General features: G+C 36.1%; 1 protein-coding gene across 5 annotated transcripts; it reads left to right on the forward strand.

Annotated features, from left to right (window-relative positions):
* Positions 1-723: 723 nt before the first annotated feature.
* Positions 724-10,421, forward strand: gw (trinucleotide repeat containing adaptor protein gawky). 5 transcript variants are annotated; one of them, XM_089734318.1, is made up of 18 exons: positions 738-868; positions 1,369-1,567; positions 1,785-1,879; positions 2,019-3,028; positions 3,206-3,310; positions 3,418-3,546; positions 3,615-3,787; positions 3,871-4,437; positions 4,516-4,958; positions 5,047-5,295; positions 5,417-5,573; positions 5,757-5,879; positions 6,152-6,289; positions 7,136-7,293; positions 7,789-7,930; positions 8,418-8,729; positions 8,810-8,929; positions 10,034-10,421. In XM_089734318.1, the coding sequence occupies exons 4-18, from the start codon at positions 2,239-2,241 to the stop codon at positions 10,283-10,285; spliced, it is 3,858 nt and encodes a 1,285-aa protein (XP_089590444.1). In that variant the 5' UTR covers positions 738-868; positions 1,369-1,567; positions 1,785-1,879; positions 2,019-2,238; the 3' UTR covers positions 10,286-10,421. The 5 variants fall into 5 exon arrangements, with proteins under 5 accessions (XP_028043912.2, XP_089590446.1, XP_089590444.1 ...); XM_028188111.2 differs by lacking the exon at positions 1,369-1,567 and having other exon boundaries at positions 724-868; XM_089734320.1 differs by lacking the exon at positions 1,369-1,567 and having other exon boundaries at positions 724-868; positions 4,525-4,958.
* Positions 10,422-16,226: the final 5,805 nt, after the last annotated feature.

Raw genomic sequence — 16,226 nt, forward strand, 5'->3', positions numbered from 1 at the left:
GGCTCAAACAATTAATGATTCGCATATTTGACCACATTACCTAGGTCTGAAAATATACAAGTTCATGTCTCTCTCATGGACCGAAATAAAGGATACAAGCTAAAGGCTGACCGATCCTATGGACAAAAAAATTAGATAACAAAAGTATTTCGCTGGTAGAATTTGTTTAGGTACACAATTATTAGTACTGAAGTTCGATCTATTTCTGTCTAAAGTAATCATACGTTAAGGTGAGAAAGGTAAGGAGTAGGTATGCAAGCCGTTTTTATCATTTAATTGAGATTTTGATATGAGATAACGCGTGAACCCGTGTGCTGCTCGTCTAAATCGAAAAAAAGAACGTCATACATAATATTTTATACATACACCGATTTCTCGTAAATGTACAATTGATTTTCCTAAAATACACTTTTGTTACCATGCCGTTATAAATAGGCTAGCGCTGAAACATAGATGGCACATAACCGTATTGTTGTAATACGTAAGTAGGTACCTGTCAGTAGGTACATAATTTTACGTATTACTACATTAATGTATCTAAGCTACGTACTACGTAGCCAGTTTATAGATAGTACCTATATCATCTATATATAGACAATTCCATTGTATAATAATATATTATCCTATATTATGTATAGGAAATTGCTATTACCCGACCAAGAACAGAAGATACTAGCAACTCGATATTCTTATTCCAGTACTAGGAGTTACGATACACTTTGAATTATTAGTGTTTCCGAACTCTTCGTGTGAACCCCGTCGACGAAATCATTCCATCCAGCCGTCGAAGCCGTATTCTCGGGGGTTTGGGATTGTGGTTTTTCATAAATCTCGAAAGGAAATGTGCCAATAACTATACAAAACGAAGGTACGTGTATGCTTTTTCTATATTTTGGTAAATATCATGAATGTCGTAGTTGATTACTTTGAGCATTTATGGTATAGCTTTCCCAGGCATCTTTTGTCCCTTTTTAACAAACGTGTTGTAAGGATGTGTTTTATATTTTCTCTCGTTCACACTAGTAATATAACACCGTTGTGCTCGGTCGTGTCACGTAAGAATCTTTCATATTTTTGCTAATATTGAGGGTTAGATTGAGTAAAATTTTGTAGTTTCGGTTTCTGAATGTGTTCGTGAGTTTGAGTTTTTGTTTTTTTATTAAGAATTTTCGTATATTATTCGAAATAGGTCGTGCTAACTTTCACTCTAGATATAGATAGATATCGTGGAAGATATAAGACAGATATAGGTACATACCACTATAGATATCCAACATCGAGTCGTTGAGTCTCAAGGCCGAAATACACAAATACAAGTACAATAAGAAAAGAATATTGAATTTTGTAGAAATGTGAAATTGTTTGCAGTATAGTGTAGTTGAATCCCTGTGTTCGTGTTGCGAAACGCAAAAAGATTGTGAACTGCTTGTGAACACGAAATACGAATGGCGTATTGGGAGTTGGGACACGTTCATTTTGTTATTTCCACGGGAAAATTCTCTACATTATAATAATTTCTGTAATTTCCCAAATGATTCCGTCGGATTAACGCTTCAGTTTAATACAAGTAAGCAAATTTATAACGTGTTTATGTCTCTTCTACTATCAACAACCACTAAATAATTTTCCGCAAACCAACGGAGAGTAAAATGTATGCCACGATAACCTCAATTACCAAATAATACTATTTTATATCGTAAATTTTATATTTAGTACTAAATTGAGGGATATTTGGTAGTTTTTTTTTAATGCATTTTAAAATTGAATGACGCCATTCTATTCAGATAACTGAAACGTCACGAGCTGACCAAGCTGCTAAGGATCTGCCGAGCCCGAATTATCTGTGATATACAGCTCAGCCTCTCGTCCGTCCTATAAGGTCAGTTGATTTGACTTTGTTTACTTGATGTAAAGTATCAAAACCTTTTCTAATAACAATAGCAAAAACAAAAAAGAAAATTTCAAATAAGATAACTAAAAGAGACATGTGCTATAGGTATTTTGTTCATTTATTATAGGGCTGGGCCACCTGGGGCTAGGAGGCGAGTCTGCAGCAGCTTCCAGCGGTGATCTCACCTGTCCTCTGTTACAGAGGCACATAAACTGCTACCTGCTTTATTGACTGCATCACTACGAACCATTGTTACTTAGTCTTTAATTGAAACAATATGCAATCTGTGAAAATAAGTATAATGCTAGGTGGATATTGTAGAAAATTCTATTTATAATAATTGTCTGATGTCTAATGTTTCTGTAATATTATGTGTTCCACATTTAATTAAGGATAATTGTTACTCCAATATTAATACTGTTACCGAACCAATGCAATGTAAAGACACCACCTTAATGCTGGTGGTGAACACAAATAAATTTGGTGCTTCTAAGCGAGTCGAAGAAAAGAATGAGAGTCAGCGAGTTAGTGTAAAGATGATAGATAATAATATTTATAATGTAGAGTTTGTTGTTAGTGTCCGACAAAACCAAATGATTGGCGATACGCCTAACTACTGCATTCCTTTAAAGATTAACGCCATAACAGTCCAGGGTATCTCATACAGTGACCCGTATTTCAGTAGCTTTAACTTAAAGTATAAGATGGCGTTTCGAGCGCCAGAGTATATGAACAAGTCTGATTACGCTTTTAAATCCTCAGTTTGTATTATACAACATGAGTCTTGTGAGATGCAACTACTGAATGATAAGTCTGCTCATGATATAATGTGCAAAACGAAAACTCGAATGATCAGTGACACAGAAATGTCTCTGAGAACGCACCATGACAATAATGTATCGAAACTTCATGATGAATTGGCCCTTGTGCCACACGTAAAGACATTTACAAATGGTGATCTCACCTTTGAAGCTATGATAGAATTAGCAAAGAACGAGAAGAAAATTATAAATACTATGAAAAGCTCAGATCTGGATAGTTGGGGGAACCCATATCGTCTTAGGCTTTGTGGTGGAGGTGAAAGTTCCCTCAATGCTGGCAGTGGCTGGGGCAGTCCTCCAACAGGCAATAATAATGGTGAGCTTTATATATTTTTTATTATTAATTTATCTAAACAACCAAATAAAATTTAAACACTTGTGAAAAGGCAAATAGTTTTGCTTTTTTTAATAAAAATATTTGACAGCTGTTCTATTCTGTTGTTAAATAACTTGATGATATAATAAAACTGGATGAATTTTTTATTCCCACCAGCTGGTAACTGGGGTGGTAGCACCAGTGGTCAAACAAATAACGGAACAAACAATACTCAGCAATGGAATAATACAGCTCAACGTCCGCCTACTTCTCAAGCTGATTGTAAGTCCTCTAATGCCTTTTTATTATGATCAACATTGTTTCTGTTTTTGAATAATGCCAAAATTTTAGTTTGTGATTCATTGAAATTTATTTATTGTATTTGACAGTGAACAGCAACAAGGGTAATGGAAACCAATTGCCACCAACCAGTGCTGCATCTGCACAAAATTGGCAAAATTCTCCATCAAACCTGCCGAATTCACAACCTAACAATAATGGAGCACCTGCTAGTAATGGTTAGTATAATTATCTGAGCCATAACTATTTTTTGAGACCTTCATTAACGTATATTATCTTTGAACAGGTACAAATAATACAACTAATGGAAATAATGGAATTAATAATGCTAATGGGGGTGTGAATGGTTCAGCTGCTGGCAATGGGACCAATGGTAACAACAACAGCACTTCATCAGCCAAAATTGAACAGTTAAATTCAATGAGAGAGGCATTATTTAGTCAAGATGGTTGGGGAGGTGTAAGTATATAATACAATAACATAAAAATCACAAATGTCCATTATAAGTATAATAATATAATTCATTTTTTCTGTTTTAATAGCAACATGTTAATCAAGACACTAATTGGGATGTCCCCGGTTCACCTGAACCTGGTGCAAAAGTTGAACCGACAGCAGCAGGAGGACCTCCTGCATGGAAACCCAATGTTAATAATGGTGCTTTCCTTGGAACTGATCTGTGGGAAGCTAATTTGAGAAATGGTGGACAACCACCTCCACAACCCGCTTCTAAGACACCTTGGGGTCATACTCCGACGACTAATATCGGTGGCACCTGGGGAGAAGATGATGATGTTTCTGATTCTGCTAATGTGTGGACTGGGCCTCCACCACCACAACAGTGGCCAGCTGGTCCACCACAACATTCTCAGCAATGGGGCATGCCAAAGAAAGATGATTGGAATGCTTGGGGTGAACCTCATAGAGGAGCAGATCCAAGATTGGATCCACACAGAGGCTCCGACCCTCGACAGCAGCCTGTGGATCCGCGTCATGATCTGCGTGGTGGTATTTCGGGTAGACTCAACACTGATATGTGGAGCCAGCATCAACATACAGGACCGAGCAAGATGATGCCAGGCAGTGGTGTCAGCCAATGGGGAACCCAGGTGAGTGTCGTGAGTACCGCTGATGTTTTCGTTAAAAAAGTTATTTTCCAAGAGAGTAACCATTTCGACAATTGACAGGGACCAAAGGACTCTATCAAATCGAGTGGATGGGAAGAACCTTCGCCACCAGCGGCGCGGCGCACAGGCAGTGGATTTGATGACGGTACGGCGTTGTGGGCTCAACGAACTGGAATGAGTATGGGTCGTGGAGGCCCACAGGGACCGCCCACCCAGTCTCGGATACCGCCTACGCCCACTAAACCTGATGCAGTGTGGGGCTCTCACTCTCAGCGAAATGGTTCTTGGGAAGAGCCGCACGCTCCGGCGTGGCCCGACCGAGATGGGCCAGCTTGGCCGGATGCATCTGGCCCGGGATTATGGCCCGTGCCCAAACCGAAACCGTCCGGCCCTGCGGGTGGCTGGCCTGACGATATTGGAGAGTGGGGTGGGCCCAAACCACCTCAAGGGTCCCTAGCCAAACAGCTTCCAAAAGAAGTCATTTGGAATAGCAAGCAATTCAGGTCTGTTCTATATACATGTTCATAAGGAAGCTTTGTTCTTCAGTTTTAAAACATAAACATAATTAATTTCATTTTATGTTCAATTTAGATTTCTGGTGGAAATGGGTTTTAAAAAGGAAGAGGCAGAAGTAGCATTGCGTAGTCGCGACATGAACGCTGAAGAAGCGCTAGAACTGTTAGCAGGCGCACGAGGTGATGGTTGGCGACGCGATGAGCATTTTCATCCTGGAGGTGGATTTCAACCTCCTTCCGTTCCCGCGGTATCGCCTGCTGTTGTACAGAAACTGCTCAACCAACCTCCACCGCAGCCAGTGCACCATCAACAATATCCCACCAGGTACATCGGTTGATACTTTTTTACATTCGCAAACATGATTAAAATGTAAATTCTTCATATCTTTAAACTAAAGTCATTATAATGTTGTTCTTAATTTATAATTGTACTTCGTTATTCCTAGTGGTACGGGTAATAGTGGGCAGCCAAGTGCTGCTCAGCTCCGCATGCTAGTCCAACAAATACAAATGGCTGTCTCTGCTGGCTACCTCAATCATCAAATATTGAATCAACCGCTGGCGCCTCAAACCCTCGTTTTACTAAACCAACTTCTACAACAGGTGTGTATATAAGTATCATCAGTAGTATCTGTGGTGAAACAATTTTTAATTTCAAAAAATAATCTGTAATTTTTTTACATTACCTGTCAAAGCAAAGCTGACCTCTATGTGCAGATCTGGTACAGATTCGTTTAAACTATACAACTTTCTCTCCTTTCAATATAATATAAATTCCCTTTACAGATAAAAGTACTTCAGCAGCTTTTACAGCAAAACTCATTGGCTATGGCGAAAGGGCACTCTTCGGTAGCCCTACAATACTCTGTACAAATTACTAAAGCGAAGCAGCAGATAACTGGGCTACAAGTAAGCTTGATCATTGTTTGTTAAATTTCTTGTTACATATTTTGTATAAATATAAATTCCATGAACAAAGTTACTTAAATTAGGTAATCAATAGTGTAATCGAATACAAATTTAGTTGTTACTTTACTGAATTACCATAACATGTTTTTAAACATAATCATATTTTCTTAATACTTCTAACAAGGTTAAATTAATTTAGAATAAATTTTGAAGAGTATAGTTCCTATGCTTCGTTTAAAAGAAATGATATAACGTAATTTTGTTCTATCTAGAACCAAATAGCAACACAGCAAGCGTTGTACATGAAGCAGCAAAGTGGAGGCGCAGATTTGTTCAAGCAGGGTCATGACCCACTCGGTCCATTACAGAGCAATTTTAATGAAATATCCATCACGAAAGATACACAACCGGTGAGAGTTATATGTTTTTCCAAAAAATTAAATTTGGTAACACTGATATTATTTGCATACAAACCTATATAGGATATGATACAGCATCATCATGTGCCAGACATATGGTGATCTCTTTCTATAGTAAGGAGATAATCATTATGAACTGAGTATTTTTCTTTATTTCATCTAAAGTTTTATTAGATTTAGTAGTGATCCCAACAATTAAACTCATATATAGTATGACCATATTTTTACTGGTGGTAGGACCTCTTGTGAGTCCGCACGGGTAGGTACCACTGCCCCGCCTATTTCTGCCGTGAAGCAGTAATGCGTTTCGGTTTGAAGGGTGAGGCAGCCGTTGTAACTAAACTTGAGAACTTAGAACTTCTATCTCGAGGTGGGTGGCGCATTTACGTTGTAGATGTCTATGGGCTCCAGTAACCACATAACAACAGGTGGGCTGTGAGCTCGTCCATCCATATAAGCAATAAAAAAATAAAAATAAAAGATATATATATATATATAACGGCCATCTGGTGTAGTGGTAAGTGACATGGTCACTACACAAGGGGGTCGCGGGTTCGAATCCCGCCAAGGGAAGATATTTGTATGATAAATATAAATGTCTTTTCCAGGGTTATGGATGTATATTAAATATATGTATGTGTATAATAAGAATCTTACATTTATATCCGTTATCTGGTACCTGTAACACAAGTTCTTTACGAACTTATCACGGGATCAGTTAACGTGGCGTGATTGTTAGTAAAATATTTATTTTTATTATCATTATTATATATATATTCAGAATGGTGTAAAAAAAGTATTAAATTATACATTATAATATAAAAATTATGTTTTTAGTCTTTTGGTGGAAGTGGAAATCAGCAGTCTCGCTTAACTCAGTGGAAGTTGCCTTCTCTTGACAAGGAAGGTGAAGGCTCCGAATTTAGCCGTGCCCCCGGTACTGCCAAGTCTGCGACAAGTCCTCAACTTAACCAGCTAGGATTGCAGCCTGATTCGTAAGAACTACTTGTTAAACAAGTCTAATTTTCGTTAATGTGACATATAGATGTACGGAAAAATCTTTTATTATTTAAAACCCTTCAAACTTTTTAGTTTTAAAAAAGGTTTTTCTTAGACTGTATCACTTACCTGTCTGTCATTCAGTGAATTGAAGTGAACAGAAGATAAAAGACTTAATTTCGTTTTTGGTAATTTAATAAGAAAACAACATTTAAAGCCCTTATCTAATTTATTTTATATCAATATTTTAATCAGTACTGTAGCAGTACAGTAATGAATGAGAGACATGTGATTCAGTCTTAAGATTTTTTTTTTTAACTAGAGTTTTGAAGATTTGAAAGGAAAAGGTTTTTTTTACATAGATTATTGCTATCCAATTTGTAAAGGGAACATAAGGTGGAAATGTTGCAAATGCAAAAAAAAAAAACATTTAAAGTTATTAATAATAAGTTTTGATTTGGCATTAATATCTAAATACCGATTATCTTTAGGACATGGGGAGTAGGTCGTGGCTCTGAGGGCTGGGGCGACACTACTTCTGATGTGGCCGACGGAAAAGATTGGCCCACCCATACGTCCCACCAGCCTGTCTTTGATCTTGTACCTGAGTTTGAACCTGGAAAACCTTGGAAGGTGATATACTTTTATTTTCTCTACTGCAACTTACTAACTTACTAACTGTAGACTAAAAGGCTGCTGCAATGCTGCTTATTGTTAAGACATTTTAATTTAAGCTTCAATTTGCTGACTCATGTCATATTTATGAAGGCCCATATCCCCTAAAGTGTGTCTTTCCGCATGTGCCATCTTATCTGAATAGAATTGATTGGTTTTAACTACAAAAACTTAATGTAACATTGTATAGTCAAATCATGTAAATTAAATTAATGCAGCATATATTCACAATTAGTATTGAAATTTGGATAAATCAAATGCTGGGATAAATAATGTTTTTTACTGCATTATATATTCTATGAAAATTAAATGACATTCGTAATATATACACATGCATTTGTTGACATGAACATTGTGGAGTCCAGTAACACCCCAACAGTACTTGGTACTTATTTGCCAGTTTCTTGTTTTATTATAAATTTTTAAAACTTGAGTTTTCTACTAGGGTAATCAGATGAAGAGCGTCGAAGAAGACCCTGCGATGACACCCGGTTCAGTCGTCCGATCACCATTGTCGCTGACTGCCATCAAGGATACCGACATGCTAGGAGGCAAGAGTTCCCCGCCCGGCGCTGAGCGCAGCCTCTCCTCGTCTACGTGGAGCTACGCGCCGAGCGCTGCCGCCGGCAAGGACGCGTGGGCCGGCAAGCCTCGCGCCGCACCGCCCGGTCTGAACAAGCCGTGGCCCCAGCCGCGCCATCCGATCCCGTCTTGGCAGGCTTCCACTTGGCTCCTTCTCAAGAACCTCACAGCTCAGGTCTTATTTCTATCCATCTATCCTCTGCTGATTTGGAAGTTACAAAATGATGATTTTGCTAACAATAATATCTTTAACAGATTGATGGTTCCACACTCAAGACTCTGTGCGTGCAGCATGGACCTCTTCTGAACTTTCACTTGTACTTAAACCAGGGGTTGGCTTTAGCTCGCTATTCCACTCGCGAAGAAGCTGCCAAGGTAAGCAGACGTGTCAATATATTTTAATATTTATTTATTTATTATTAGCATAGAAGTAGAAACACAATCATAATTTGCATCTGTGCTTGAACTAGGTGATAAAACCTGTATCTGGAGCAGCAGTGCTCCTCGTACAAAGAATACAACAGCTTTACTTCAAATACACAAAAATAGACAAAAATTAAACTGAAATTCATGGATTGCATAAAAGTGACAATATGTGAGCTCAAAAATATAACAATTAACAAAAAATATAAAAATGAATGTATTAATGTACCCTCTGTATGTAATGAGTCTGAGCATGAGTGAGTGTAATAGGGGTAGTTTTCCAATTACAGCGCATAATGCGACTCAATGGCACACAATGCCGAATTATGCTGAAGCTTAATTGGAACGTGAAATAGTTTCCAAATACATCAGCAGAGTGCACTAAGTTCAATGTTGAAAAAAAATTCATGGAGTTAGCAACCTCATTAATATATAAATAATGTGGTAAACAATAATTATTGGTTGGAAACTATTTACGTTTTTTTTAAGTAATTTGGATTTTGATTATTTCATTATAATTTTTTTAGGTTTTGAGTATTTTTTTTAAATGAGTTCTAAGAAAATTATATACTTTTTAATTGAATCATCCATACTTATATTTATTTTTTTAGCACAGTTTGAATTAACTTTGATTATTTCCAAAAAACTACAACGAAACGAAAGCCTTATAAATTTTTTCAACAATAAATAATATTACTAACGATAATATAAACAAAATTTCGATCAATGCCAACTTAAAGAAAAAACACTTGTTAATTTTCTGTCACTGAGTCGGTATCGATTGCGAGTATCACGCGAGAGCAGTACTTTTGAGAGTGCTCGATTGTGCAAAGCAAAGCATTGCTGTAGTTGGAACATGCAACGTTGAGCATTATGCCGCATAATGCGCTCTAGTGCTGTAATTGGAAAACAGGGAATGTGTGTGTGTGGGTGTAGTCAAAAACATTAAAAGTTATTTAACAAAAAATCAGTGTCCTCATAGTTAAAATCTGTGTACTTTTATTATGTGTATTGGATTTTTGACTAACGATAAAAATATCTTTGGTGTTTGTACAGGCTCAGATGGCACTGAACAATTGCGTGTTGTCTAACACGACGATATTCGCGGAGTCTCCCGCGGAGTCGGAGGTGCAGCTGATCCTGCAGCACCTGGGTTCGGGCGGCGGCGGTGCCTGGCGCGGCGGCGGCCAGACCAAGGAATGGGCAGGGTACAACTCGCTGTGGCCCGACCAGCACGACCAGCGGGCGACGCCCTCCAGCCTCAATTCGTTCCTGCCGCCGGACCTGCTCGGCGGAGAGTCCATCTAAATCGAGTCGCCTTGGTTCCTCGGATAGAGTTAAGACTCGTTTGCGGAGGTGAGTCAGCGCTTGCCTCCGTTTCCTCATATTTATTTTGTTGCGCTCGAAGGCTGTTGCTGTTTTGTCCGTCGGGCGATCGCGTTCCGAGATTTGTTCGTGTTCGTTTTTTTTTTAATTTTTAGTATTCGTGTTTTTTTTTTTTTTTTTTTTTTTAATTTATATACGTCGTGTTTTAAACTGTTTAATTTTAGTTTTGAATCCTCACCGTGGGCGTCGAGCTTTCGTTTTCCATTAGTGATATTTACGCAGCAATAAAAACGCAAGTGCATTTCACAGATTAACAAAGATGTATAATTAGTTTGTAATTTTTATAAAATTAACGAAATTCATATATATACATATATATATATATATACTATAATAATATTAAATAATATAAAATAATGAGATTGTGTATATGTGTTGTAAGCGCACGGTCACGGACACGAGTACGCGCGGGGATTCCCGCGTCCCAGTAATCCTGTGATGTAAAATATCTTGCCTAACGTAAGGATAATGTATTTTGTTGGACCAGCGTCGAGTCGCCGGCGGTCGGCCTTCGTCGATGCTAAAATTTCCCCAAATTTTTTCCAGTATTTGTGATTCAAGTGCCACTTTATGTTTAATATTATCTATATTAAACGATTATCTAGAATATACGATTAATGTAAGGATAACCTGATATATTTAAATTGAAAATTGTTTTATCATTTTATAATATTACACACGTTTGTGAGAGACGCGTTAAAAAAAAAAAGTACTATGAACGACCGTAATTAAAAATATTACACTTTTGTGTATAGATAATAGTAAAGTTCTAACTTAAATTTAGCCATATCAATGTCTATTTAATATAAAAAAAAAGATTTGTGGTATTTTCTATAGGCTCAATTTGAACGTTATTCAAAGTGACATATGCTTTAGATATTCTGTTAATGATATACTTGTAGTAGTCGTAACTCGGTCGGTATTACATCATCGTAGCATTAAGCGTTAAATATAAGTCTTAACTTAGGTTTCAAGTAAGCATACTGCTGATTATATAGAAAGGCAACGATCGCACCTGTACATTTAAATATCCATAAAGTTTATTTACAATTATTTTTTTATTTACTATTTAATTTATTGTTGGTGTGCCACAGAGATACTCTGCCAAATACGTTGTGTAAGAACGAGTCTGCGTTCATCTCGATCGGGCGCGTGTTCGCCTTCCATTGCGGCGTGGTATTAGGCGCGACCGCGGCACTGTACTCTATATATAACTCTAGTGTGATGTGTTCATTTAGAGAAAGTAATTAGAGTTTTCATTATGTAGCTGTTAAGTACATACCGAAGCCGGATGTTTCGCGTTTTTCTTCGTTATTTGCGTGTTTTTCGTTGCTTTATCGACTCTTTAACATCGTCATTTCGAACGCGGAGCTAAAATAATTATCGGATAGTACAAAACGAAACGAGTGCTTTCGATTGTCTAATGAGATGATGATATTTTTTTACTACGATGCCGCCTCATGGCACGCGCGGGCTTGCCTCAGGGGCCATAGTCGAGATCGACACGACGTTTTATCTGTTAGGTGCCAAAGAGTGAGTATCAAAGATGAATATGTCCGGATTGTTTGCATTTTTTTTTTTAAATTTTGTGAAGATTCTTCCAAATTATATAAATAACGGGTTAATGATCTGATGTTCCTATGACATTCGTTACTTTTGCAATAGTTGTTTGACAAATGACTCGAACGTCGATATAATAAGTATTGTTGAGAAGCTCAATGATTTTACCTGAGAATTATTTCATAACGAATAAAATAAAACGTATTGTTTTAAACTGTAACCGCTCTGTCCCCACGGCGCCGATGTCGGCGGGCGTGTCATATTCAGTCGTTTGTTGGTGCAAATTCGAATTTTACAGCAATAAATTAAAATATAATAAATTAATTTTATATAAAAAAAAAATTTTTCAAAGTTTTAATGTTAGTCGTGCTGATCATACGGAGAGTGTAATGATCGAGCGCCCTATAGGAATTACATTGTCCATAGTGTTGTAAAACGAAAGAAGTATATAATATATAATGCCTTGAAAATTGTAGTCAGTAAAACTTATCAGTACTTAATAATTATAATAGATGTGCAGTAATTATGTGGGCGGTTTTTGCGACCGCGAAAGGCAAGGTTGTGAATGTGGCGCCGAAATGACGAGTCGCGCTGCTCTGAATCTCTACGCGGTTCTTCGGCCGCGACATATTCCCAGCACACAATTATTGCGCCATGTGCAATTTAGTCTGTGTTATTATTACGTTGTTGTATAATAATAATAATAATAATATTATTAATAATAATAATAGAAATTGTATCTTACAATATTTATGTATATTGTGGAATAATAATATTCGATAAAATATTTAAAAAAAAATACGCTTCACGCTTTTCAATTTTAACTCTTTTTTTTTTCATCTTGACCTTTCTGTTATATAGGATAAATCTACGTACCTAAAAGTAATTATTATAGTAATTATCGTAGAGTTTATAATAAATGTAAGAAAGAAAAAAAAATAAAAAAAATCCAAAAAAATAAAAAAAAATATTGAAAAGTAAATAAATAAACGAAAAGCAATTAAAAGTAACCAATGATTGTGCCTCAATGAACTGTGGTACGTTACCGTAAAATGGCAGATATGTATTATTGATTTGTTTGATGAATGTTATCGTAATGAATTGTGCGTTGGACTTTCCCTCGTGACTAGATGTTAGGACAATATAAGGCTGCGTGCACCCCACGCCTTGTGTAATCATAAAATGAGCTTAGCTACGTTTTAATTTTATTGTAGTTGTTATGTGTCGTCGAATCAACATTTTTTTATATATACAACAAAAATACCTATTTATTTAAATATTTTTATATATTTTATGTCAAGCTTTTCATGAATTTTTCAACGGATTAACATGTATATGTATATGTGTATATATATATTATATTCTGTGTACGCTTCTCGTATGAAAAGTTTTAAAATCCATAGTTATTTATCCTGCAATCTTTCAAATATGTTTTCTCAAATACTTGAATGCCAAAGTGGTTGTCTAAATTCCATTTAAACGACCAGCCGACTTGAGGCGTGGATCTCCAACATCACAATAATATATTGTTCGTACAAATGGTAGCCATTTTTATTTTTTTTATTTTTATTGTTTTGTAATTAATTAATAAATAATAATAAAAAAACAGCCGCTAGTTCTCTCCAAGCTGCTCCGGTTTTATAGCTCAACTATTATAATACATATTTATGAAATTTAGTTTGCTCATAAATTATTATTGTTGTTATTTATAATGTTTTTTTTTTAATTACTTTTTAAAATTGTCTCTTCCCTTAATCGGAGTGAAAATCGAAACGATTTGTTTTCGTAAAATGTCTCAATTTAGATGTTAAATGTTTTAAGAGAGAGAGAGAGAGAGTTCGCTTTGAGTACAGTTTTTAGTTTGGAGCTTTTACCGCCTAATTTATTAGTATTTTGTATTATTGTATCTCTTTTATTATAAATATTTTTATTATCTCTGGATTATGTTAGCGTTGTCGTGCCATTAGTTCGTTAGAGCCCGGCCAAGATTGGAATTTAAAAATATTTTGGTTCAAAACAAATATACGTTTATAAAGAAAGGATCGCTACTTGTCTCTTGGGCATATTCAGGTATTAGGGACCAAAACGGGGAATATAAATTATATGTATGTATTTTTTTCTAAATAAAAATATTTAATTTTATTGCAAGTAATTTTGACAGTCTATATATATGTATATAGTATGCACTAAAAGACATTATTTTTTCAATTGTTTACAATGTAAAACGGTGTCGCTTTGTACTGACAAAACTTAAAATACGGCATTAATATAGTTAATTATATAAACGATATTCAGGGCCTTTTTTAATTTGATAAAAAAGAAAAAAAAAACGATTAATATTTAAAAGTTAAAGTATTGCTTGTTATCTTTATTTATATATATATATATAAATAAAAAAAGCTTGTACGTTACGAACGTTGACTTTTTGATACAATAGAAAGCGCATTAGGTTTTTAATATATTATCTACAATCTAGTCTTCCTTATTTACGAAGGGGTCGCATCGGTGGAGGCGTGCTTCCTATACTGGGCGCTCGTCGGCTGGCGGGGCAATCATACCTCTAGTCTTGTTATGTGGTGCGTTAACTCAATACCAAATATATTAAACGAAGGCTTTGACCTAGTGTAGAGGGTAACTGTAGATTCGACCGGGGGCAGCTTGGATCCAATCGCGTTCACGACCAAACGATTCGGTAGTATTATTGTAATGCATTTAATATTCTCTTTTTTTTTGTCATAGTCACTCGAGCATGTCAGTTTTTTTTTTTTTAATTAATTAATTAATTGAGCTAATGCCTAAAAAAAGATTGGATTATCAGAGTTTATTTAGGATGTTTCATAGTTTACATTTTAGTGTTAAAACAAATTTACCTTAATTATTGTAGTAAATGGATTTTTGTATTATCGGTATATTATATTATTATATAGCTGTAAGGATAAAGGGTGTTCTTGATAAACACAAACAACTGAACTTTAAATACAAAAAATAAATAAAAATAAAAATAAATAATAATGTACTGAGTGACTTTACGTGTAAACAGAGGGCCATTGATAAAAAAGAATGTTGTTTAAGCTAAATTCTCTATATTACGATTAATTAAATGTGATCGTTGAGAATATTTTTATCCGCTATATAATTATAGTTATAATAGTTGTATAAGTGTTCGGTTATCTTTTGTTTAGGGTGGGACCACGGGAGCTCTGGGGCTCGCCGTGTCCCCGATCACTTGTCCCTTCCATTGGAACACCCCTTCTGAACATGTAATGATTCAGTATGTTGCTTTAGATCGGTTGTTGTGGCCAGTGTACGTTGTCAAGGCCAAAACCCCACCAGCGGTTAAACGAAGCAGTGGCCTATAGATTGCTGCTCGCTAACTAAAAAGCACTGCTCCCCCTAGTCTCTCGCATTAGAATGTCGCACGCACGACTGTATCGAGCATAATTTAACGATCATATCCTATCAATCTAGTTTTATTCGTATTATTCTTTCATTAGATCTCTGTTGTACCTGTGTCGAATTGTTATGTTCAATTTGTACCGTATGAGTAGTATTGACTCGCGTTTCGAGAACACCGCGCTCTCCGCACACACAAACAAACACACACACACACATATATATACGTAATTGCGTAGTTCGATCGACCAATTCTTAATGTTCAACGATGATAAACTCGACTAAACTCCTCGTTCTGACGATATTTTTGTATGTTTGGCGTCGAAAATCAAATACTCTGTGGTCTTAAAACTTAGTCACTTTTGTACCTTGATCGTACTTGAATAAACTGATATCCTATTGTAAGAGAGGAATGACGAATCCAATTCTGATATATACTTAATTTAAATTTTGACAGACTGATATCTGTGATTAAGAAGATATATTTAATATTATCCAGTGAGTCGGATGAAAATATTTATTTTGTTAGGTGTTTCCTACCGCCGACGGCGCACACCCGCTCATGCGACGAGACATAAATAAATAATATAACGCGTAATCGCTTTGTTTAGTTTTTTTTTTTTTTAATTCCTTTAGCGAGGTATCGAGCCTGAGTACATTATGATGGTCGTCACACGAATGAGTCGTCTACCGTTGTCGGTTGATATATTGTACAAAACGAACAAAAGTCTTTAGTAATAATGTAAAAAAAACCCACCATATTCAGGAGTTAGACATCCTCCCGTCGAGTCCAAACTTTGAATGTATTCGTGTTTACATGACATCGTAAGAGTCCGCGCCCGGACAGACTGATCTAAGGAAATTATCGAGTACCACCGATGTCATCTGAACTATGTTTTCCTTAACGATT

The sequence above is a fragment of the Bombyx mandarina genome, chromosome 17, assembly GCF_030267445.1.
Source record: "Bombyx mandarina strain Sakado chromosome 17, ASM3026744v2".
NCBI lineage: Eukaryota > Metazoa > Arthropoda > Insecta > Lepidoptera > Bombycidae > Bombyx > Bombyx mandarina.